The sequence below is a fragment of the Tinamus guttatus genome, unplaced genomic scaffold, assembly GCF_059628265.1.
Source record: "Tinamus guttatus ecotype Peru unplaced genomic scaffold, ASM5962826v1 Tinamus_guttatus_pri_ptg000459l, whole genome shotgun sequence".
In the NCBI taxonomy this organism is placed as follows: domain Eukaryota; kingdom Metazoa; phylum Chordata; class Aves; order Tinamiformes; family Tinamidae; genus Tinamus; species Tinamus guttatus.
Genome location: NW_028288993.1, coordinates 9,321,934 through 9,345,875, shown reverse-complemented (window position 1 = coordinate 9,345,875; position 23,942 = coordinate 9,321,934). Strand labels below are relative to the sequence as shown.

General features: G+C 43.0%; 1 protein-coding gene across 1 annotated transcript in view; it reads left to right on the top strand.

The window, feature by feature from the left end:
* Positions 1–23,942, top strand: part of TMEM132B (transmembrane protein 132B) — a 207,430-nt gene that overhangs the window by 163,251 nt on the left and 20,237 nt on the right. The window contains exon 5 of the mRNA XM_088532500.1: positions 9,328–9,471. Coding sequence (XP_088388626.1) covers positions 9,328–9,471 — 144 coding nt within the window. The remainder of the gene's footprint in view (positions 1–9,327; positions 9,472–23,942) is intronic.

Sequence of the window (23,942 nt, the reverse complement as noted above, 5' to 3'; positions counted from 1 at the left end):
TGTCTTTCCAAAATATGAGGATTTTTGCTGTTGCTCCTGACGTGGCAGGTTGTGACGTTTGAATTGAATGATGTCTTAATGAGCTCTAACGAGTAATGACAAAAATAATATTTTGGAAGCAAATATAGAAGGTCTTTTTTCATCTTTCCTTCTGTCCTTCAGTGCCTTCTGTTAACACAGGAAACAGTCACCAACTCCTTCCATATAACTTAGGATTAAAGTAAAAGTGAAGCTACTGCAGAGTCCCTGTTTGGAATGAGCTCGGGGCTGAGGGGTAAGGATGGAGAACTGTTATTAAAATCCTTTAAAATTCTTTATCAAAGGTACATGTGGTTGTTTTGGTTGGTATTTGCTTTCATAGAATATCAAGTGGCAGACCTTTGTCTATTTACAGAATGCTTCTATCAGAAACCAATAATCCTGTCACTGTCTATTGCTCTTCCCAGGAAACACTAGTGTCATCCCCCTTGTTTCAAAGCACCTGTGGGATGTCATCAGAAGACCCCTCAGATTAGAGCACCTTGCAATATTTTCATATTAGAGTGATTCTAGCCCTCTGTGGCATTTGAGTCTATGCTAGGATGCATTTTCTGCTTAAGGCAACAATGTCTTTCTTTCCTTCCTTGCATTTTGCATTTGTTGCTCATTACTCTTTATATAGTCATCGATATTTCTTTAAAACTACTGATATTTTGTTTTGCTGCACTGCTGACTTTCAGCAAACCAAGCAACAAGTTGTTTGAGATGTTGCATATTCAGCATTTTACTTGCCATGCCAAAAGGTCATTCAGTAGGAAAGATGTGGGAATTGGTACTGAAACTGCCCAGAACCTCTAGCTTGAAGAGAAAAAGTTTGAGTGTAACCTGGCAGATAAGGTATGGACATAGGACATAGGGAATATGGGTTCAGTATCTACGTGGCCTAATGGGATTTCTTCTACTTCGGTTATCTGTAAAATGGAGATAATTGAGAACAATTATCTGTTGTCCTTTGCAAAGGTGAGAAATGTTTTTGTAGAGCGGTGTGTGGAAAGAGGAGGTACCATGAGCTGTAATTTATATAAAACTGTCAATGTGTCATTTTTGACAGACAAAAGATGAGGGAAAAGATGACAAATGAAAGAGTTTGATTCTGATTTGATAGGACTTTCACATTTGTGTAACTTTATGATCTTTGTTTACCCTTGCCCATGCCAGCGTAGCTGAGTGCAGAATCCGGTCAGTCTTGCACTGTTCTGCAGTTTGAGGGAATACGTCTCCCAAAAACTGTTGGAGTCTGGAAAAATACTGATGTTCTCAAATCAGTGATTGAACTTTTGAACCACACAGATGATACTGTCCTAGTCTGCAGGAAATACATACACTGCACAAGAGTTCACTGAGAAATTCAATCACGAAAACAACAAAAAAAGGCATTTCTTACAGAGCTTGAATAAAATTGAGGTCATTCTTTATAAAAGCTGAGCACAAAAAGCAGCAGTCAGACACAGGGGCATGTTGGAACAAGCAAATTCTTTTGAACAGGTACAAGGTGAATAGTCTGAAAAATTAAAATGAAGAGCAAAAATCAAGCTTAGAAGAAGTACGTGAAGGTAAAAAAACATCCCTAAGAAATTTATTTCAGTTAGAAGATCCTCAGCAACTCAAAGAATATTTTCTTTTGATAAAAATGGCAATATTTATTTTCATTTTTCTGAAAAGAAAATATGCAAAAAATGTATATTAAGCTTTTTGGTTTTTGTTCAAGAAGTGATATTTATTGCCTAACAGAAGTGTTTACAGGCAGTTCTGAACACGCGTGCAGGAGGCATCTTTGGACATTTAGGTTTGTTTAAGTGGAAAGCAAAAGGCTAGAGGAACTGTAAGAGAAAACTCTGCAAGCAGAGTGCAGTGGTGTAAAAAAATATTTATAATTTTGAAAAAGGGAAGTGATAGTCTTTTGCTCCACTACTAGACATCAAGTCCAAACCAGACTGCATGTGCATTTATGTTTTGCCTCCTGTGAGCATCGAGCTATAGCCCATGAAATTACTTGAGCAGGTGAAGTTAGGACATGTAGCAATCTGGGCCTTACAGATAAGACAGACCATCTTCGAGGGGGGAAAAAAAAGCTGCTCTGGGATAAGCACAGGTCTTCCCTGTCAGATCCACGTTCCTGCGGATCCTGTTTGGACGATGGATGTGAGCATCCAACATATCTCCTTTCCATTTTAAACTCCATAATGCACTTTTGAAACACAGTTAAGAGCATGCACTAGTTCTGTCCAGAAAATAGGGTTCTTTAATAAACGTATTGGAGAATTATAAACTCTGGCTTTATGCCAGTAGTTGAATTATGCTGAGGCAGAAGATAGAAAATCCCACTCTCCTCAACCCCTCTAGCAATTTCTAGGCAGCAGTGTTGTCTACAAGAGGGCTCCGAAATACGTCACAGTTGCTTTCCCCCGTACCTCGTCCTGCTTGGGACTGTGTTCTTAAGCCATAACCACTTGGTGAAGGGTCTAACGAGGCAAGTTGCCACATCTGAAGCAAAGCAGAGCGCAAACTCGTGCTTTCTCTTGAGGTTACGTTCCTGCAGCTTGTGAAGTCATGTATAGACATGCTGTATATTAATTTGTGCATTTTGCTATAACATTAAGCAGCTGTTATTACAGAAGGACATGGATTTCTGCCCAGGTAGCAGTCATGGTAGATGATGAGCACAGAGACTACAGCAGTGAACTCATGTGCATACGCAACCTTATGCTTCAGTGTCTGTAGTTCTGCACTAGTGAAGCTGAAGCCTTTTCAAGCTGGTGAGTTGCCAGCTCTGCTGTTGCACCAGTGGTGTAGAATTGCCTCCAAAACCCCTCTCCAACCCCCCAAGGAGGAGGTTGGAATGAGTGGGAAAGAAACTGGGGAATTGCTTGAAATCAGTGTTTCCAAATGGCCATCTAAAATATTGCTGAATATTCTTAAACTGGTGGAATGAAGACACAGGGACAAAATTTCAGGTTGGCCAGAAAGTTGTGTCTTTTACTACTGCCAGAGCTCAAGTGATTCCAATAGTTTTGTTTTTTACACTGGACAGAAAATGGCCTCCCTGGATTTTTCTGTGGAAAAAACAGTGCCTTTGAGGAGTGCTGAGATGACTGTTTTGTTGCCATTTGAAAAGAATTAACTGTGCTTTGGTTTGTATTGAGGCTCGTGGGATTGTGTATGAGCAGACATCTCTATCCATTTTGAATACTCTTGAATTCAGGCTTTGATTTCAGCAGGAGGTAGACTGTGGTTGTATTAATCCACAAAATGTATCAAAATTTCCTGGAATACAAAGGAAAAAATGTGTATGTGGACTTCTAAATATGTTTAAAAATGGTTACCAATCATATACTATTAAGAAATCCTGGCACAAATTTGCCAGATGCTCAGGTAATGCGTAAATTACTAGACCTGGAGTAAATTCCAGTTGAGTTGGACGGCATAATTTACTGTAAAGTTTTAGGCTGACTTTTGGTCTGCTGTTTCCTGGTATCCTAAAAAGTGCTGAAACCCAGGCCTAAAGATCTTTGTGTCTGTTCCCGCTCCAGACAACTACAATCAGATGCAGGCTACTCGCTCCCCAGCTGTGAAAATCTCCCCTTCCTCGAGCGTGCGTGTTGGAGCAGTGTCACGATGTTTGGCAGAGCTCATCTGGAGAATAAACTGCACTGGGATGTGATGGGCTGCAGCTCGGGAAGGGTCCTCTGCTCGTGCAGAAGGCCGGGGTGCTTAGCTGGAAGAGCAGAGCCTGGCTGACAGGCTGCGGTTCCTCCTGCCAAGTGCTCTGAACCTTCGCGTGATGGGGACGGATCTGCTCCAAGTCATAAAAAAATCAAACAAAACGGCCTCGGGTCATGGATGTGACAGTGCTTCTAATCAGGCTTCTCCTTCAGCAGCAGGTTTTGCTTATTCATCCTACGCAGACGTCAAAACGAGTTGAATATCTTTCCTTTAAAAAAACCCCATAGAAATAGCATAAATCTCAGCTGTAGTCTTCATGAACTCCAAGCTAAAATTACCACTCTGTCTGGCAGCGTGTGCCATGTATGCTGTGCTAAAGAAAGAACTTCCTTGAAATCTATGGTGAGCAGAAAATTTCGGAACCCGGTTTCCACCCTGGAGCCTCCGTACGACGCAGACTTGTCCTGTAGCAAATTGTTTTTGCAGCACGCGCCGTGCCATACATCCAGAATAATATTCAATTAGGCTAATAGTTGCTGCTTACATTGTTCTGTAAGAGTCGATGATGAAGGACCTCGCCATATGCTTCAGTCTGCAGTAATTAATTCCTCCTGCAGAATATATATAATATATATAGACGCCCACTCTTCCGCGGGGATGCCAGCGCGCAGCGAGGCAGGTAAACAAAGAAGATGAAGGATGACCTTTAACTCCAACAGGATTGCCTGCAGTAGCTGTGATTTAGCAGCTGTTCTAACTCCGCTCTCCTAAGCAGGGCCCACTTCATCAAAAGCTGAAACGAGGAAACGGCCGGAGATGGAGAAGGGCTAGGGAGGAGCGGGAACAACCTTTCCATGATGCGGGTGAGGGCCAGGGCAGGAGGACTCGCGCGCGGGTCTCCTTCAGGCTTCGCTCAGGACCACGGAGACCGCGGTAAATAATCCCCAAGCGGCTCTGCTGACACGAAGGCTGTTTGCAGAACACGGATTTCACCGTTCCGCCCTTTATCAAGGGTTGTAATTTAACACCTTTTGCACGTGCAGCCTCTGCCAACATCAGTTAGGGCCCGGGCAGGCAGCAAAGAGGGACAGGTCTGGGCTGCGGCTCAGCCCTTGTCTGCAAGACTAATGCTGAGAGCTGCCTGAACCCTTTGGAAGGCAGGAAATGTTTTCCAATGTTTAACAAACATATAATCCCCCTTGTACATTCTCACCCTTGGGTGACAAAATGGTAAATCTTACCTGCAAGTCACAGCCAATATAGGGGTGGCAAATAAAAACAGCTTTCTACCGACCAGCCTTCATTAGTATGTATTGGAAACCTGAAACAGCATTCGGCTATGTGGGGGAAAAAGTGCAGGAGAATTGCTTTGGATTATAATAATTTCAGCAAAGCATCTAATTTATATATTAAGCTTGCTTAATGGACTTATATTGCCTTGCTCTTTGATCTGAAGAAAAAGGTAGTGAATAATTTATCAAATATTAAAAAAAAAAATCCCCAGCCCAGCCCACGTGCCACAATCTGCCCTGTAATTTACATTTTTTAAGAGATGCCATTACCAGGCAGGAGAATGGGTTCCTAAAGATTCCTTCTAATATTACAAATCTATTTTCACAAGGTACACTCTGGGGGAAAAAAATAATAATGAAAGAACGCAGTTCTGCAGACAAATGTTCCAGCTCTCTGCCTTCCTCACTAAAGACAGTCATTTCAAGTAAATGCCAAAAGGCATTTAGCTGTAACATTTGTCAGCAGAATAGGGTTGGCTTTAGGTTTCCCTCCTGATTTACAATTGAGTGTTTATTGGGTTTACTGTACTGCAGCATGTTGTGCTAACCTCCAAAAAACCCCATCCGGCTTGTGCATTAATCACAAGGGTAATATCCATCAGGGCAGGCCTGGATGGACGGGAGAGGGACACTGGCTGCTCCTGTGGGGATTGCAGGGAGGAAAAGTGCAGCAGGGACTCCAGGCTGGACTGTAGCTATGCTGTGCCCAGGTTCTGGCTTCCTAAGTGGTTCTTGTAAGATGCTTAACTATTTTATTTTATTTTATTTTATTTTATTTTATTTTATTTTATTTTATTTTATTTTATTTTATTTTATTTTATTTTATTTTATTTTATTTTTTCTTTTAACCAGGAAGGGGGGAAACCGTGCTGTTGCAAGCTCGCGGGGAGAGCTTCACCTTCTGGGGTGCTGCTGTTTAAAGCCTAAATACCGGGACCTCCGTGCCCCGATTTCCTAGAAGGTGTGGGCACAAGCCCGGCAGTTGTTCCCCATCATCCCTGCTCCATCAGTGCTGGTGATCACAGCTCTATCATGACTCTTGACAAGTCTCCCATTCGCATTTCCCCCACATTTGTCCAAAGCAATGAGTTGTCAAACGTTTACAGTGGCTGTGCACAGGGTTTATTCATATTTAAATAAAGCCATTATCCTGGCCTTGAGTTTCAGTAGTTTTCTGCTCTTCCTCTGGAGTATTTCTCTCAGTAGTGCCATCTAATCAGCTTTAGGTTTTAATTAAACAGCTGTCATTTGCTTCCTAGTTCTGTTGCGACCTGATGTTGTATTAAATTTTAATTTAGCCTAGGCTGGATAAGAAGCAGATTCCTTCAGACAACAAAGAAATGCTATTAGCAGGTTACAGTTGTAATTAAGAAGAGCTCTGCTGAAGTGCTAATGGATTCAGGTGGAGAGAGGAACCCGAGATAAACGCGGGCGATTGTAATTCTGGGCTCGAGGCTGCAGGATGAGGTGTAGCTCTTACCCGGGCTGCTTGGACAAGCTATCACAGCTAAAACTCTTCACAAGAGAAAGAGGAAAAGCGGATTCCTGTTTTTTCCCTCTGGGACTAGAGGTTTAGGCTGGTGGATGTTGCTGCAGGTGCTTCAGGGAAGCTGTGGAGGACCGGGGAGGACCAGCCAGTAAGTCAGATCTCTTATTCCTTCCTGCATCCTAGATGCTGTCAGTAATGACCAGCACAGGTATCATAAATTCAGTGCTTTTTCTTTTTTTTTTTTTTTTCCCTAAAGTAAGCCCTATCATGGAAATATAAACCAAACCTAATAGAATCTAGATGAAATGTTATTACTTGTTGGAGATGCACTAAAAAAAAAAATCTTTGTTTATAAATCTAATGGGCAGGCAATTAGTTCAGCTCTGCCCTCATATTTCTTCCTCAGAGGAAATACATTTTTGCAGTCTATAAATAGCGAGCTCTCAGAAAGGTCTTTATGCTGCCTATTAGACTCACGCAACACTCGCTCCTGAGCCTGGGCAGCTCAAATATTGATTCCTATCACAGGATCACTGACGTTGAGGCGTAGGGTTTTGAGGCTGCACTGGGTGATTTGGGATGGGAGGAAGGTGCAGGGCCAAGCTGGCATCAAGCTCCAGGGGAGCTTATTGCAGAGCACCCATGGGTGCCTGGGTCCCTGGCGCGCGTGTCCCCCTTTGCCGCAGGCATTTGGACCCCCTTGGGTGCCTGGCAAGGGGAGAAGGAACCACAGGGCTTGTTCATCCGGTGTCACATGTGAAGGTCACCAGGAGGGTGCTGCCACGAGCAGTGCAGAAAGCCCAGGAGAAGTTGCCTCAGGTCCGTTAGTAACTTCATTCCAGGTCCACTGAAGGCAAGAGAAGGATGTCAGCCCTGGCTCATCGGGGCTGGGGTCGGATCGTGGGGTACAAATGTAGCTGCATTAACCAAAGGTGCTTTGGAAGCAAAATTAGTGGCAGTTTTTGTGACTTGGCACAAACACCGTTTCCCCGATGAACATTTTGATGTACGATTTAGACAAGGTGGCACTGTGTGTGGCGCGTGGTTCTGTGAGATTGATGGCTTGGGATCTGCAGGATATTTGTCGTTGGTCTGGTAAGTCTCACTCCCCTCTTCTGCAGATGAAGCACCCTTGGTTTGTCTTTATCTGTCTCACACAACCTCATAATGCCTGCGAGGCATCTCATTTCTCCTTTGCACATGGCACGACATTTTCTCCTTAGTTTTATTCCAAGCCCTGACTTTGTAAAAGGTTTTGCTGTTGTTCTTTCACCCTTTTGCTTCTGTCACAAACTTCTCCATCTCTCTCCCAGTGTCCCACGCTCATGGCCAGCAGCTGGTTATAAATGAGCCCATTCAGCATAAATAAAAACTAGACCATCATTTCCTATGTAAAACATCTGGTTTGCGCCTCACTGAGAGCAGAATGCAGACGGTATATTTATTTCATGAGGCATTATTCTGAAAAGCATCTCCATTCAGGACGGGCCTTACTTAAACACATGCTTAAATCATCTTGAAGTCCAAGTGTCAAGCTGAGCATGTACTTTTAGTGCTGTTCTGAACAGAAATGGACTCAAGTACACGCTTAAGTGCTTTGCTGGAACATAACTGCCCATAAAGTGCTAGTAGACTATATTAGTTAGCTGGCACTAGTGGTATTAGTACTTGAACTCATTTAATTCTGGGTACTTTTTGTGGAAGTTTCCTAATATTGATTAATAATACATCTTGCTTGCAGTTATTTATCGGTCTTCTCCAGCTGTCTTTAGCTTGTGGTCAATGCCCATTATTTTCTATCAATCTAACTAGCAGACAGAAGCAAATGATAGTGAATATATCTCTATGCCTATGCAAGCTGTTATCAAATTTTTCACTAAAATCCATTTCTCCTACTACCAATTCTAATCATGGAGTTTAAAGTCAGATTAGTTGGAAACAACTTTTTTTTTTCTTCCAGATGACAAGCAATTAGTTTTAGGGAAGTTGAAAAATGAAAAGCCAATTGACTTAAGGCAGTATTTCCTATTGCAGGCTCTTCTCGAAGGCTTCCTCTGTGAAGGAAAGCACAGCCTGGCCCCCTCCATGCACTTAGATCACGTTCTGGAGCTGGTGGTTGGCACTATTTAAGTAGAGGAAAGCTCCTCTGAAGGTCTTTGGAGCCTCTTCCCCAAATCTGCCCAGCTCCTGCAAGGCAGGGACTGATAGGAGCAACCCATTTGGAGTAATTAATCAACCACAGCCACACTGAGATGCGGAGGAAGGCTGCGTTAATGGAGTCATTAGCGTGCAGAGCTGTGGATTCATCAGGAGAGATAAATGGGCCAAAACATCTCTAGGAGGGATTTTGATGGGAAAACTTGTGTGTGGCATTGCGTAGCTTGTAGTAACTCAACCTCATGCATAGCTTTTCTCATCGTGTGTTTAAGTCCAGAACAGGAAAAGTAGAGTAAGGGTAGGAATGCTGTTATAGTAATGCTTGGTTATCACCTCCCAAATCACTGGCATGATTTGGGACATACGGTGAGAAGAGTTGCTGGCCTCCTCTCAAGATTGAGCCCGACCAAGGCTGTGGTTCTGCCAAGCTGCCGACGTGCCTATTGCCACAGCAGCCAAGCCCATACATTGCCTTGGAAAGAGTAAGTCCAAATGTCTCCTAAGGGCAAAACATGGTAGGCTAGACCCAACTTCTAGCTCCAGAAGTTATTAAACCACTCCGAAGAGCATGTGAGAGGACAGATCACTCTCTTAATACTTTTCCTGGTCACTGCCAGGGTCTCAGCCCACTAGCAGCCTTGTCTTTATGCCTCTCTAACATCCCTCCTTGTTTGTGTGTGCATGCAGGACACCGAAGTCCTCAACACGGCCATCCTGACGGGCAAAACGGTGTCTGTTCCAGTCAAAGTTGTTGCCGTGCAGGAGGATGGAGCAGTGGTTGATGTTTCCGAGTCCACTGAGTGCAAGTCAGCAGACGAAGACGTCATAAAGGTAAGGCAGCAAAGCGAGGGATAAATAACAGTGTTTTCACCTTTTTCTCCTCCGCCACCATCATATGAGCACCTAGCCCGAGTTCCATATAATGCAGTATATTGGAACAGCGTACAGCAAAGTTTTCTACAGGCTCCTGATGGCTTCACCTGCTTCCAGGCAGCATTTTCTCATAAATAAAGATACTGAACTTTACCAAAATCTGGAGGAGCAGGATAGAGAACAGAAAACGACAGCCATATTGCAAAAAATCTTAAAACAAGATCTGGGAGATTCAAACAACGCTTTTCTTTCAAATTTAATGTGTTCAGTTGGTTCTCACTCCCCAATGCTGAGATGAAAATAGCTTTAATGTGGCTTTATCATGGAATTGATTATATGACTTATGGCACTATTTCATGACTTTTTATCAGCTTTTAACTCATCATTGTTATTTAGGCATAAAAAGGGTATTTTTGAATATCTTTAGTGGATTTATTTGAGTTATAATATGTGGTTTGGGCCTGGGGATTTTCTTTTGTTTTTAAATGAACTTCATAAATGAGTACAATATCCTTCATGGAGGCATTTTTTTTAACCTCCCTGAAGGTGAAAAGAATAGACCTGAGATGATGATTTCTTTGCTCTGTTCCAGGAAAGTACAGTATATTGTATGTAAATGCTAAAAAAGTAGGCTGGCTTACTATCCCTTTTTATACCTCTCACCCATGGGTATTATTATAAACTCTCTCTGTAGTTCTCAAGACACGAGCTCTTCCTGATATTCCAGCTATTAATTGAATCATGTCTGAATGTGTTCCCACTCTGGTCACTTTTGTAATTTCTCTTCAGCTTGCATTTGAAACACGCATCCAAACCTGTCTTCTTTTAACATATCAGTGTAACTTATTTGTAGATGAAACTAAAAAGGTTCTCACAGGTAGCCTGTAGTTTGTCAGATAATTTTTCATATTCTCTCTACTAGCTAAAGAAATGCACACAACAAAGCTGTTATTTATTTTGAAGACCACATACTGGAACAAAACATTCACCTTCTTATTTTTGACAATTCTCAATGAGCTCATTGCCTTGTTTTGAAATAAATTACCTCTAAAACTAACAAAATCTCATTGCATTTCAGTTCCAACAGCAAAGAAGTTCCTTTGCAGTTAAAGATTTTCTTTTGCAACTTTACATTTTGTAGCAGATTTTCTCTCTCTGAGACCATTAGATGAAGGATCTTGTATACTCCTAGGTAGCTGTAAGAAAGGCAAAATAGGTTTCTGTTTGGGTGAAAGCCTTCCTCAGGCAACATCTACTTGCTTCCAATGTTTTTGCTGAAGACTTATCTCTATATATCATGAAGGCAGATCATTCGTAAGTAAGATTGAAGTTATTGTAGAGGGGTAGTTGTGCCACTGAATCCCTGGAGGAGTTGATGGCTTATGGGGGTTTTGTTTAGTGACAGCAATGCCTAGCACTTTACAAACCCAGGGAAAGGTCAGGGGAATGTTTCTTTTTCATGGACATGACTGATGCAAAGTTCCTGTGTTCTAGCTTCTATGTACTGGATGGCTACATAGTTTTCAAAGAAAGAGTTTCTTGATATTTTTTTCTCCGTGTACCATATTGTTATCTAATTAGTGGCTATATTTATCAGTTCATAATGAATTGCTCACACTGTAAACTCAAGAACCAAGTCATATATAATCAACATAGTGCTGACATTGTGGGGTTTTTTTCTTGCACTTGAGAAAACCAAATCCAGATCTAAAAGATGGTTTGTGTGGACATGCCTTTGTATTATTCAAGTTTCTAATATTTCTAGGACTCATTACCCAGAGAACACTGCATTGAATTAGATAGTGAGAGGTCAGGAAAAGGACTATCCCGCCTCTTCCACTGCTAAAGTTAACGTCTGCATTCTTCAAGGAGAAGAGTTGCATTTCAAAGCATTCTCTGTGTAAAGTCCATTTAGTTTAAACAGCAGTTGTCCATATGGATATACTGTCAAAGCTGGGTGTAGATTTATGCCCAAATTTAAAAGGTTCCCAAATTTAAAAGGTCCACTTTTGGACCTTGTCAAGGAGTTGACAACTAAACAAGGCTTGACATGACCTCTGTGAGCAGAGATGGGACTTCCAGGTGCAGCTGTGAATTTATACACTTTGAGAAAGCAAAGCTCTTTCCCTCTGAACACTTTCCTTTCTTGCCTTTTCAAAAGAGGTTGTATTTTTTGGGGGAATTAAATACCTGCTCCAAAGCACCCAACAGTTGATGAGTGTCTTCCTATTCCTTTCAATGACTTTGGATAAAGCAGACCAAGATACAGATCAAAAATCTGCACAGGTTTTACAAGGTTTGCACTGTGTTTCCCTTCTCTTCTAAGTGACTAATTCAGGTATAAATCAGGTCTTCATTTTCCTGTTTTGTGAAATTATCTGGGCATTAAATCATCTGACTGCAGAGAATGCCTCTGGGACTCTTTTTATTTAATGAACAAAACGAACAGGTCAGAACGTGATCTTCACTGAGTTCATCTTGCTTCATCCTAGTGATATAAAAGGTCTCAAAATCGGAATAATGTTATTTTTGTGAAAATTGCAGCATGCTTTATAATGGATTTCACTCCTAAATTACTGAAAGAGGCTATCAGACTGAATGCTGTTCAGCATGTTTTTTAACTGGAAATAGGTTGCAAAATTGAATCAGTTATAATTATTTGAAGTTTAGTACAGGGTTTTTATGCCTATATATTTTCAGCAAAATGCATGCATGCTTTACAAGTCCCTTTGGTAAAGTCAGCATTGATTTGCTTTGAGATTTGTGTTGCCTTTTCTATATAGGTTGTACCGTTAAACTTTCTAGGAAGAGTTGCTAGGCATTTTGGATATAATTTTCTAATCCTGAGCTTCTTTTCACTGTTAATTCTGGCTTTATTGTTTCTTTGTAATTGGGGAGATATTCATATTCTTTCGGATAGAAGAGAAAGTGTTGCATTCTTAACCTTTTATTTCTGTTTAATAGGTAATGATTTAATAGTAACAAGTAATTTAACAGTAACAAGACAATTCTTTGATCACTTCTGTAAGATAATTATTTTCAATTAAGCCACAATGAATTCAAGGTAGTTTAAATAAAAACATATTCTAGTCCAGGCTGTTATCTCTCTGTAGGTATTACTAAGTGTGCTTACCTGGACATCTACCTATATACTATGTTGATATAAATACTGCTCAGAGACACTCGGGTAGATAGATGATGTGTAGGTGATTTATTTGTAGACGAGGGATGTGAATCTTTCCTATTCCAAGCAATATTTTCCCCCAGCCTAACAGTTTAATAGCTTCCCAGCAAGAGAATATTTCAGTCTACATATTTCAAAGTCTATATAATTAGTGGTAAATATAATGAAATACATGGATTACTTTTTGACTTTTCATTTTCAGACCTTAGCAGGACTTGGCCCTTAAAGGAGTTTCACAGGTAAACTTGCTTGATTGGACTGCAATTCCCCCTATTTTATTTATATTCTTGATGGTGCACAGGACATAGGTTATAACATTGACTGACCATTTTAACTAGTGCCTGCCCTCTAAAAATATTAGCATTACATTACTGTGAGTTGGTGAAACTCCCATGCTTATTCCATCATTGCAAGGGAACATTTAATACTGTTGGCATTTGAGGGAAGAGATTGGCTTTGTGATTAAGGCACTAAATGCTTCTCAGCATTAATTTCCATATCTCTTGCTGATTTCCTGTGTGACTGTGGGTAAATCACTCATTCCTCTTGGAATCTTATCTGCAGACACGGCTGCACGATACATCCTGTCCCCAACCCCTGCCTTGTTGCAGTTGCTAGTGCTGCTGTTAACTCTGAATGGACCAAACCCTTATCTCCACTGGAGTCCCACTAACTTCACTGCTCTTCCACCAACCATGGAGTGACTCGAAGGACTTCTCTCCCTGTGTCCCTGCTTTTCCTGCAAACCAGTGCTAAGTGGGATTATGAAACGGGAAAAAAATGAGTGATGGAAACGTGAGCAGATTTATGCAGCAATTATTTGGCTGCTCTGGTGACGGGTCAAACAGTGATAATGGAGTTGTAAGCATGATGGAGGGACCTTTCCTGGATGTCTGCTGTGCCATCGGGCCTCAGGCTTTGTAAGTGGGGGAGAAAGATGTAAAAGATTAAAGTAGCTGCATCATGGCAGGCAGCTCCTTTGCTCATCTATCCTGCCAGGAAGTGTAAAACATTACTGAGGTTTTGCTGGCCTGTTCCCGTGGCCCTCACTGGCTCCTCGGCCTCTGCGTCGTAGCTGGAAGGAAATATGGGATTAGACCAATAGTGCTGGTGGAGAGAGATGGTTGCGTTACAGGGGAAAGCTAATCTGAGGGATCTGGGCACAGTCAGTCTCTACAGCTGCTGCAGTGCTCCAAGCAAGGTCAATGCACTGCTTCATCCCTGCAAAAGTGCCTTTAGAAGCCTGAACCACAGGAATTTCATATGAAGAGAAACTCCAGCAACATTACAGTTACATGGGAGTCATAAACATCACCCGTGACGTAGCACCGAGTGAGGAAAGGCCAGTTTCTTAGACCAAATGTTTATGTCAGTAGTGTACAAATGGAAGGGAGACAGCTGCCCAATTAATACATTCTTAGATTAGTCATATTTTTGTGTCCTTTGCAAGTTGCGCACAAATTGAGTAATGTTTCCAATTAATCCGTGCAGCAATTCAAATGGCTTCCATGCAGTTATACCATGGACTAATTTAGCCCATTTTTTTAGGTAGCAGAAAAGGCCCTCGCTGGAGCAGAAGGGAGTCAGGGGCCTCATCCTGCCCGTTCCTGCCCACATGCAAAGTGCAATACGGTCAGGCTCGATGTGCCCAGGCAGAGACACACATTAAACTTCAGTGCTCCAGCAACGCGCCGTGAACCCCGTCGGCACGAGCACGCGCTCTCTTGTTTGCTAGCTAGGGGAAGGCACTTCGGTGTTTTCCACCTTTCCATAACTTCCCATGGAATTATAATGGAAGTCAAATTCAAACCACTCCTACCCCCTACTTTTCTATTACAAACCTTGCCTTGAACTCTCTATAATTAACACTAAAACAATAGAAGACCTAATTTGCCTAGCAGCAGCCAGCCAGGCTTTATCTAGTGTGCCATAAAAATAGTGTAATAAAGGCAGGAAAGGTGAAAGATAGAACTAGAATGAATGTGAGGAGGGTTCCTCCCTCTTGGAGGTGGGTGAGAGCGGGTGTTGTACAGCAGCCCTGGGCACAGCCGTGTCTAAGCCGGGCTCAGGAGCTGCTCCAAGGCACCACAGCCGGGTCACCTGGAGTGAGCAGGGCTTAAGCCCAACCACTTTCTGGGCACTAAGCAATAGATCAGACTAGCTTAAGCACGTGTTAATTGATCCTGTCTTTCACATAACCTATCTATTTGTTGTTTGGAAGAGAGAATAAAAAGATAAGAGGGAGGGTTCTTGTGGTAGTCTAAGTTAGATGAGGCTGAATTTTTTTTCACACTTCTGGGCAGCTCTTCATGCAGGAGCAGTGAAGACGACGCCAGCACTCGTAGTCTGCGAGTCCTGCAGCTGCTTTGCCATTAAAGACTGTGACCAGGAGCGCAGAGTATCTGTACTTGAAGTGCAGATAATCTTATTTTTCTATCTATCATATTTCTGAATTCTGATTACTCCACTACCAAGCAGCTTTATTCTGCGGTCACTTGCTCAGAAATTAGCTCACTGCAGGTGTCCACAGTCTTTCGGGAAGCACTGAAAATAGTCTTTACTTGTTTATATGATGGATTTACTTTGGTGCCAGTCAGTTTATTACACAATTCGTTTTGAACTAGATCTTATTTTTTAAGTGATTTTTTTCTTCATGCTGCTCAATGCATCAAGATTGACAGCTTTGGAGGCTTAAGCACTTTGCGTGTTCCCAGAACGGGGCCAGGCCGGGGCTGCGCTGACTAGATGCGGATGTTCAATTTGGTGAGTCCAACCCCATGTCCACGCTGTCCTCTGACCTTATTAGTGCCAGTGAAGCATCATCAGCTCTGTGAAATCAGCCGGTAACAACCTCAAGTCACTGTCAGCTTCATCTGCATCCATGCTTGGGAGCCAGGAGGTGATGGACTCTGCAGTCCATTACAAATCCCCTGAAATTCCTGATGCCTGACACAGGAGAGATGTTGATGGCAGCGAATGCTTCAGCTGAGCAGAAGGATTATCCAGCAGCTGGGGACCTTGCACAGGACTCACAAGTTCTGTACGTCTCTGTTTGCTTCAGACCTTCTCTTCAGCTCCCACTCGTGGTAGAGCAGGATGGTCAGGATGCTCCTGTCTCAGTAGGATTTATTGGCACAAGACCTGCTCAAGGCACTGGATCTTTGCTTTTGTAGCCGTAGATGGGTATACCTAAGAGCGAGCAATAATTAAATGTCATTGAGCTGCTTGCAATGCACCAGAGTTGTAAATTAGATCTTCTTGGTTTCCAGTTTTGTCCAGCGAGAAATCTCCTTTGCCCTCATGCAAAGTTCACCTTTAGGAGTCATAAGAGACGGGCAGTAGAGTATAGTTAATCTCTCTACAAGGCATTGACTGCTGAGTTAAGGAGTTTGTTTTTTTCATTGAATACCAGAGGTTCTGACATTCAGGTCATCAGATGCTCCTAATTAGTTTTCTATCCAGTCAAAGCATGATCAGAAAAGAGTAACATAGCCACTCACTGCATATTAAAGAATGATCTTACAAAAGACCCGTGTTACACAGCAGCAGGTTGAAATCTATATAGTGTTTTATGGTTGTGCCAAGTAAACTTTGGGTGGAGAATGATATTTGCAGGCAAAATAGCTCATGTATAGCAGTAAGGATGCCAGTGAGGAATCTCACAAAATCTCACATATTGAGGAATTAATATTCTGTACACAGTGCACGCTGTACACAGTTTATAGCAAAATATATGTGTGTATCTTCCTGAAGCTATTTTTAAACATACACAGTCTTCAAAGCCAGCTCGAGAGAACTGTTTTGTCTGGGAGAGGATCCGCTAAGAACAGACCACGCCGACATGTGCAATTACGCAGATTTCAGCGGAGATGCTTATGGTGTCTTCCAAGGGACCAGCTGCTGCTTCAGAGGAAGAAAACAATTTTGTGGCTTGGCATTTGGCTGCTTGGAGAGCAGAAATGCAAAGGGCAGGGATCCCAGTCCTGGGAAACAGTCATTAGGCTGAGCTGCGGCACCGCTCAGGATAAACTCTGCATGGTTTATGCTAAGAGATGCACAGCCCAGGCTCATCAAAAGCAAAAAGTAACGTCAGAAAGTAACTGACTGGAGAAAATGACAAACTTGGAGGCTTTTGCTCCAAGTTCTGCAGGAAGCAAACTTTGCTTTGTGAACTTTAGTGCAACGGTTTATTTAAATGCTTTAATTGAAGACATGTGAGCCTCATGGATTCCGGGGCTTTTATAGCTCTTGAACTATCATTCTGACTGGGCAAATTAATTCACATTCCCATTGTCACCTAAGCCTTCAGGGCCAAATTGTGCTCTTGGTTAAAGTCATGTGGCCGTGTGAAAGGCAGTGGAGTGACAGAGGTGTTCCAGAGGGCAAAATCTCTTCCATGTGAAAGTTAAAACTGCTGTTAGCTGTCAGGATGGAAAGGATGAGAAATGAGTCTCCTCAGCTGAAGGATGAGAAATAAGTCTTTCCACCATCTTCCCTGCTGTGGGAGTGCAGAGATGTGGGATCGGGCAGCAAAGGATGCTTTTTGGATGGCGCAGCTCCCCATTTGAAGTAACTGATGGCATTTTGGGCACTGGGTGCCCTATAGCATCAAGATGTCTGTGCAATGCTGAACCCTTCGCCCCGCACAGAGGCTGTTTCCAAGAGCCCTGTGCCTTGCCCAGGGGCCGGAGCCCGGCGTTCCCCTGGCTCCGGGGGGCACAGGCAGCTTTGTGCAGGCTGCTGAGTTCACGCCGTGGTGATTTAATTCATCCACACCTGCGTTTTGGCAATGTGTGCTAAGATGAACTCCCTCGAGATACATAATTAGAGTTGAAGATGGAGATGATGAGGCTGACACGCCACCATCATTTTGAAGTGCAGTTAATTTATTTGACATAAAAAGCATCTACCATTGACAGCTACCAACTCCCTTTCCCCTCTGTGATAGAAGGCATTTTCGTTCCTGCTATATTTTTTTATTATCAATGTTTCTGCATTCTCATTATACAGAATGGGAAATCAGAATAGGAACTCTTTTGATCTCCTTCATAGAAACAACAACAACAGGAGGAGAAATGCATTTAGCTAGAGAGCATCTTTGTACATCAGGACTGGGGTGTATCTGGGAGCCTGGGTGGAAAGAAGAAATTGAGCAAGAAAAATACTGGCTATTTGCTGGATTAATGAGTTGAATGACTCACTAAAGTAAGGATGAAAGACCAAAATGAAGTTATAAATGATGTTTCTTACTGCATGTAAGCACAGGGAATAGTTTGTGCTTTAGGAAGGCCTGAAACTAGGGCTGAGGCTTCCTCTCATTACCAGGAGGGTAAAGCATTGCTTTTGTGAGCCGCAGTCAGGCTATTGGAGCATAATGCTGTTAAAAATCAAAAGTGACGAGCAGTGATTAAAACTTTTCATAAACATTACCTTTCTTCAGTATGAAATAGCGTTGAATTCATTCAACATTCATTCCCTGTACATTTTACAGCCCTTCAGTGGGGCAAATTTGTGATTCTGTGATGCTTGCTGGGTTTTCCACTGAATTAAGTAGGAAAATGAGTATTTTATTAATGAGACTCCTTAATTTTCCTGCTTTGATGCCTTTCTCTTGAGGAGAAGCATTGGAGGGGCTGGTCCTTCCAGAACAAACCAGCATGTTGTCCATGGGTTTCCATTAAAGAAGTCAGTGGTCAAAGAGCCACAGGTATTAATGCTCCTCCTGCAGCCTGTGCCTTGGGAGACAGAGTCTTCTTGGCACTTCTGCTCCAGGATGTTGGTCAACGTTTTTATTTTATGTTTCATCCAGATCCATTCCCACCTGTATGGCTAGAAACCCGAAGGTGCAGAGGAAGCCCAGTCGTTCAGCTTGAAAAGCACATGTGCTGCAAGAACTGCTCTCTGGCTCTGTATAATCTATGCAATATATAGAATATAATGCAAAATGAATGCTTATTGTGTTAAAGATTATGGCTTGCAAACTCTGTGGAAATGCAGTTTAGCAGCATGTGGGCTCATGAGCCCTGCAGCTCCTGCCAAGGGAGTCGCAGCCGCTGCTGCCCGTGGGCCCCGTGAGACGTGAGAGCCCGTCTGAAACCCGTCATGAGCCAGAGGAAAGGACACACTGTAATAAACGGAGAAATAATGAGCAGGGATAGAATGAACTCTTGCAAGTGTCAAGAAAAGGCTGTAGAACGAGTGTGTACTTTATCGAATAAGATGGGGGCATTTATTTGAGTTTCATGTGGATATTCCTTGCGGAGCGCTGACAATGTACTCAACCCCGCGAACTTGTGGTGTGGACACAGTGCCTCTGCTACAGCTCTTGCAGCTAACCAGGGTTACACAGAGCTTACTGCAATATAGCCCGGCGGGGAGGTAATCCTGTATTGAGCTCTTGTGCAAACACCCGGTGCGGCCGCGCAGCGCGGACGGGAATGGCATTCCCAGGGAGCAGCAAATGGAGCTTGCCCAGCGGGACTGCCAGCAAGGGGGAGTTCTCTGCTTGAGCTCTATTGTCGGAAACGGTAAGTTCCTAGCGGGAAATGCTATCTGCTATTTATATGTTTTATTTATTTGCTCTTTTCTGATTACTTCTCCTGAGCTTACTGTTTGGATTTAAGTTGCACTGCTCCCCGCTGGCTGATAGGCTTTCTCTTGATAAAGTAAGAGAAAATCCTTAAGATACACAGTCTTTCCTTAGGTCTCTTACCTTCCACATTAGCCACTGCAGAGCAAAATTAATGCATGCCCTTCCTTATTGTTTTCCTTCTTAATTCATTCCTTTCTATAGAGGCTCAGCAAGCACCAATTTTCTAAGCGAGTTTTTAATCGCCTGAGCCCAGCGTGCTTACTGTCTTCCAATCTAGTTGACATTTGATGCAATCGGTATTTCAGAATACAGTGATTTTTTTCCCCAAACCTGACTGCTGTATAGCCAGCTGGCAGCACTTGTCTGCAAATAAGCATAAAATACTCATGGCCCTGCGTGAAAGACTGTAGCCTTTGATGTAAGGTCTCCCCCAGCAGCTGCACAAAGGGGATGTGAAATGGTTTCTTTCCAGAAATAGTGTAAGATGGGGCACAAAGAAATTTATTATTTCAATACTAAGAGCATAGGCTGGGGAGGCGGTGGAGCAAGGAGGAGATTGCAGAGTGCTGAAGTATTTCTCACTGCTGGAATGTTTGCTTTGAAAGGGCCTTTCAAGAGTACATGTTGCCAGGGGAGATTTTCTCTCCACGTCTTTTATCGCCACCCCACAAATCAGAGATTTCAATACACTAATACGGGAAAACCACAGACTTAAATAGTCCCTGCCACACAGAATCTATAGCCTTTTAGACTTCCTTAACCTGTAGCAAGTACAGCATGAGAGATTATCAGTGGAAAATGAGAAAAGCCTTCCTTGGAATAAATCCTTCATTGCTGTGTTTTAAAGCACGTTTCATTCTGTGCATTACAAATGCCAGGCAAATTTTTGCAGTAACACTGAAGCAAATATGGGGCGAAAGGGAAATGGCTGCAAATATGGGGCTATGTTTCTCTTAGAGCAGCTGCCCAAAGTCGTGTCTTCTACTTCCAGCCCATCCCATAGCACCTCTCGAGCTAAGCCTCCTTCTGAGGAGCTCGTCTCTTGATGGAACATGAAGCTGGAAAGAAACCACGGAGGCACAGCTGGATCCTACATAGCAGCACTTGCTGGCCAGGTGCAAGCATGCCAGCCATGGCAGCTCCCGTCCTGCTGCTTTGATGGGCTCCAAGGAACTTCTGAAGGGGACAAGGATTGGGGAGCATGTTTCAGTGTCATCCCAGGATGAAGTGAGCCTGGAGGCCACTTGGGGCCTGGAGCTGGTCAACGCTCCCCATCATCAAGGGACTATTTGCTCCACATAGGCCCTCAAGTCTCTAGCCCAGCATCTGTGCAGCACTACCTGGTACCAAAGGGAGCTGCATCAGTGAAGGCCACTGCTCCAGGAGCAGGGGAGCAGGGGAGAGTGACCAGGGTGCCAACATTTGCCCTGTGATTTTTATGCCCAACACATGGGCATATGGGACTAACTGCTGGCCCCTGGTCAGAGACAAACCATCTCTGAGGAGTTTGGTGTTCACAGCAGCACTAAGTTGCTGGAATTGGGAAGTCTTCAGCTGCACTGCTTTCTGGTAGAAAATGCTGTTTTAAGACTCAAACTTCTGCCAGGAGCAGCCAAAGTTTTCTAGAGGTGGCTTTGCCCCTCTGTCTCTGCAAGCTTGGGAAATCTTGGGTTCATCGCAGAATAGAGTGCGAAAAATGTCCCAAACTCCCAGTGTCCTCAGGAGAGGAAGGTTGCATCTTGTCCAGCTCTAGTGCTGAGTCTATAAGCAGAGAACAAGGAGGGTGACGGGGCCATGGTGGGACGGGAAGACCCAGCCTGCATCGGTGAAGGGGAGACGTCGGGGATGCTGGCAGGCTTCCCTTTTATGCTTTTTAATAATGCAAACATTCACCATGTATGGATGTTCCCCAATATTCTCTGTAGATACCATGCGACTATAGCTATTTAAGATACAGCTTGTTTGTTTTTTGCAATGTTGTTGGTGAGGAGGGTTGTCTAAAGTCTAGTCGACAGCCATTTGCTAAGACCTTCTGTTCTCAGCAAACTTGACAATGTGGCTTGTTTAATAGCCTTATGTTATTATTGATATTTTCCATTTTCTGTAACTAATTTTGCTGAGGAAAAGTGTATTACTGCCAGCTTTGATCTCCTTAATCTTTGTAAAAAAACTGCCTCTAGCTTCGGCCCATTTGAAGAATACACAGCTGGGTCTGCACAGGAGCGGGGCTCCTTTGAGAAGGTTTTGGATGTTGATGCCGTATAAAACCACAGGATAGCAGCTGTGGCTGCACGGTGGGCTATGCCTGGGACACGTGGCACAGGAGTTGTGTTCTGCTCATGCAGAAATGTGGCAGCCACGGGACTAGAGTGCATCGGCTCTGCTTTATTTGTATGAATGGGGAAGGAGGTGCCTCCAGGGAGCAATAGTGCAAAAGAATAGAGAAAAATAAAATATGTGCTTTGCTTTAACCCATCTTTCCTATCTCCAGCAAGCTAGGAGATGAAACCACCTAGGACTTCATGTGACAGTAATTTCTGGATTTATGCATGGAGTAACTTATATCTGTTTTACACCTCTCCAATTTCTGGCTAACAGGGCCATGGCAGCCCCTTAAGTAAGTTTGCTGGGCTGGCAGTATGACTAAAATTCATCTAAACCCTCTGCCAGCTTTAAAACAACTAGTTTGCCTGTGAGCTACAGCAATGAATTCAGCTCGGGCTCGCTGACCTAAGCCGGGCACAGCCTGGCACTGAATGCTGTGCTGCTGTAAAACACTTTTGCCAAAACCTGGGTTAACTAAAGTACCACTTGATGTAAGGTATTTGCCAGAGTTGTCATCCTACCCTGTGTTAGGATTTCTTAGCATCATTTATTATTTATTACTATTTATATATTATGATTTATTTCAGTTTTGCTTTCCCCACCTGTCTCTTTTCCAAGGCCTTTTGAACATACCCTTTCCCTGTCTCTTTTCCTAGACCAGTGAACATCACTTCTAATGAGCCAGCGTCTCCTTTCCTGACATAGCCTGAAAGTGTCCTCTATTTCTTACGTTGTCTAGCTCCGTGTGCATTCAGTAGTATGATGTGTGTAAGCACTGCATTAACACCAGCAGAGTCAGTCTTCAGTGTAAATCCCTCTCTGCATCACTCTGATTTCTTCCTCTGAATGGGGAGAGTGGCACCATCTCTCCTCCAGACCCCCTGATACAGTCTCATGTGGGGGATTGGCTGTTTCTACCCTGTATCACTGACACAGGTATTAAATAAATACGTATTACCAGAGGCTTTTAGGGAATACATATGTGATTTTGCAAATGTGGCATCATTATCAGATATAAAGACATACTGATAACCCAGACAAGTGACCATTCCTGATTTCTTTCTCTGCTGTTTACGCTGTTGTTTGAATACACTTCCCGTTAAGTGTATAATGTGCCTCTAGGCCCTCTGGTTAGGAAAAAGAAATTACTGTTGCTAGTAAAATAGCCAAATGCATTCATATGGTTGCTGGTGATTCCGAGGTCTGGGGTGTATTTTTACGCTGTGTTTAGCTTTTAGATATATGTGTCTTGTGATTCAGTGGATTGGTATAACTTTAAGAAAAGAAAGCAAGCTTTTTTTTTTTTTTTTTTTTCCCTTGTTCCGTGTTTTTATATTCTTTGACTGGGGCACATTCATCTCTATCTAGGCAGCCCTAGGGGGAGGTATAAAAAAAAATCACCCAAAAGAGAAAAAGCTGAAAGTACAACAGAAAACTTAAGGCAGCGGGCTGCGATTTGTCACTTATCTTTCATGCATGAGTTGTAACGTCTGTTTTTGCCCAGATTCAGCAGGGGAACTTGAGCGCTTTACAGATCTGTCTTGGCATTTAGATAGAGTTCATGAGAGTACATGCACTACAGCTGTAGACGGAGAGAAGACTGAAAAATAGGGAGAACACCCATTTGGAGCTGGATTTCAGCAATGTCTTAATTTGCTCAGGAATAAGTTCAGTTCACCCAGATCTCATGGATCTTAAAGCAAAGCTGATCCAGTGAAGAGAGCGGTGGAGTCAGGTTGCTCTACCCTAATTCTTCTGACAATCTCTGCATTTAAATTGAAGTCAGTAGCAAACAAGCTGTTGATTCTGATAAGTCGGGGTTTCTGAAGAGCTCTGCGGAAAAAAGTAGCTTTTGTGTCATGCAAAATGTCATGATTTGGACAGTTGTTCCCACTGTGATTAGAAAGTTTCTAAAATCCTCCTCTAAAGAGAAGGCTCTGTGGTCTGCTACACGAATGTGGTATGTGGTTATTAATTAGCTCGGTTCCCTTACTGATTAAAAAAAAAAAAACAGATTGTGACAGTTAATTTTCTTTGTAAAATATATAGAGAGGACTAGCAGAAAAGCTCTAAAGTCAGGTAATGTAGTTACATTGATTGTCTTGTGGGTAGTACTTGTCGTGTGTGGTTGAATTGAATGTTTGGATAGTAATGAGCCTAAAATGTGTGGGGCAGGATGTCACCCTTGGCTATGCCGTTCTCCGTAGCTCCATCCCTCGCTGACAGTGGAAGAGAGAGGCCAAGGGAGCTTCAACACACTAATAAAAGAGGTGGGAAGGGTTAGCAGGAGATGCCAACAGCCTTTCTTAGTCCTGCAGCCCCGCCAGA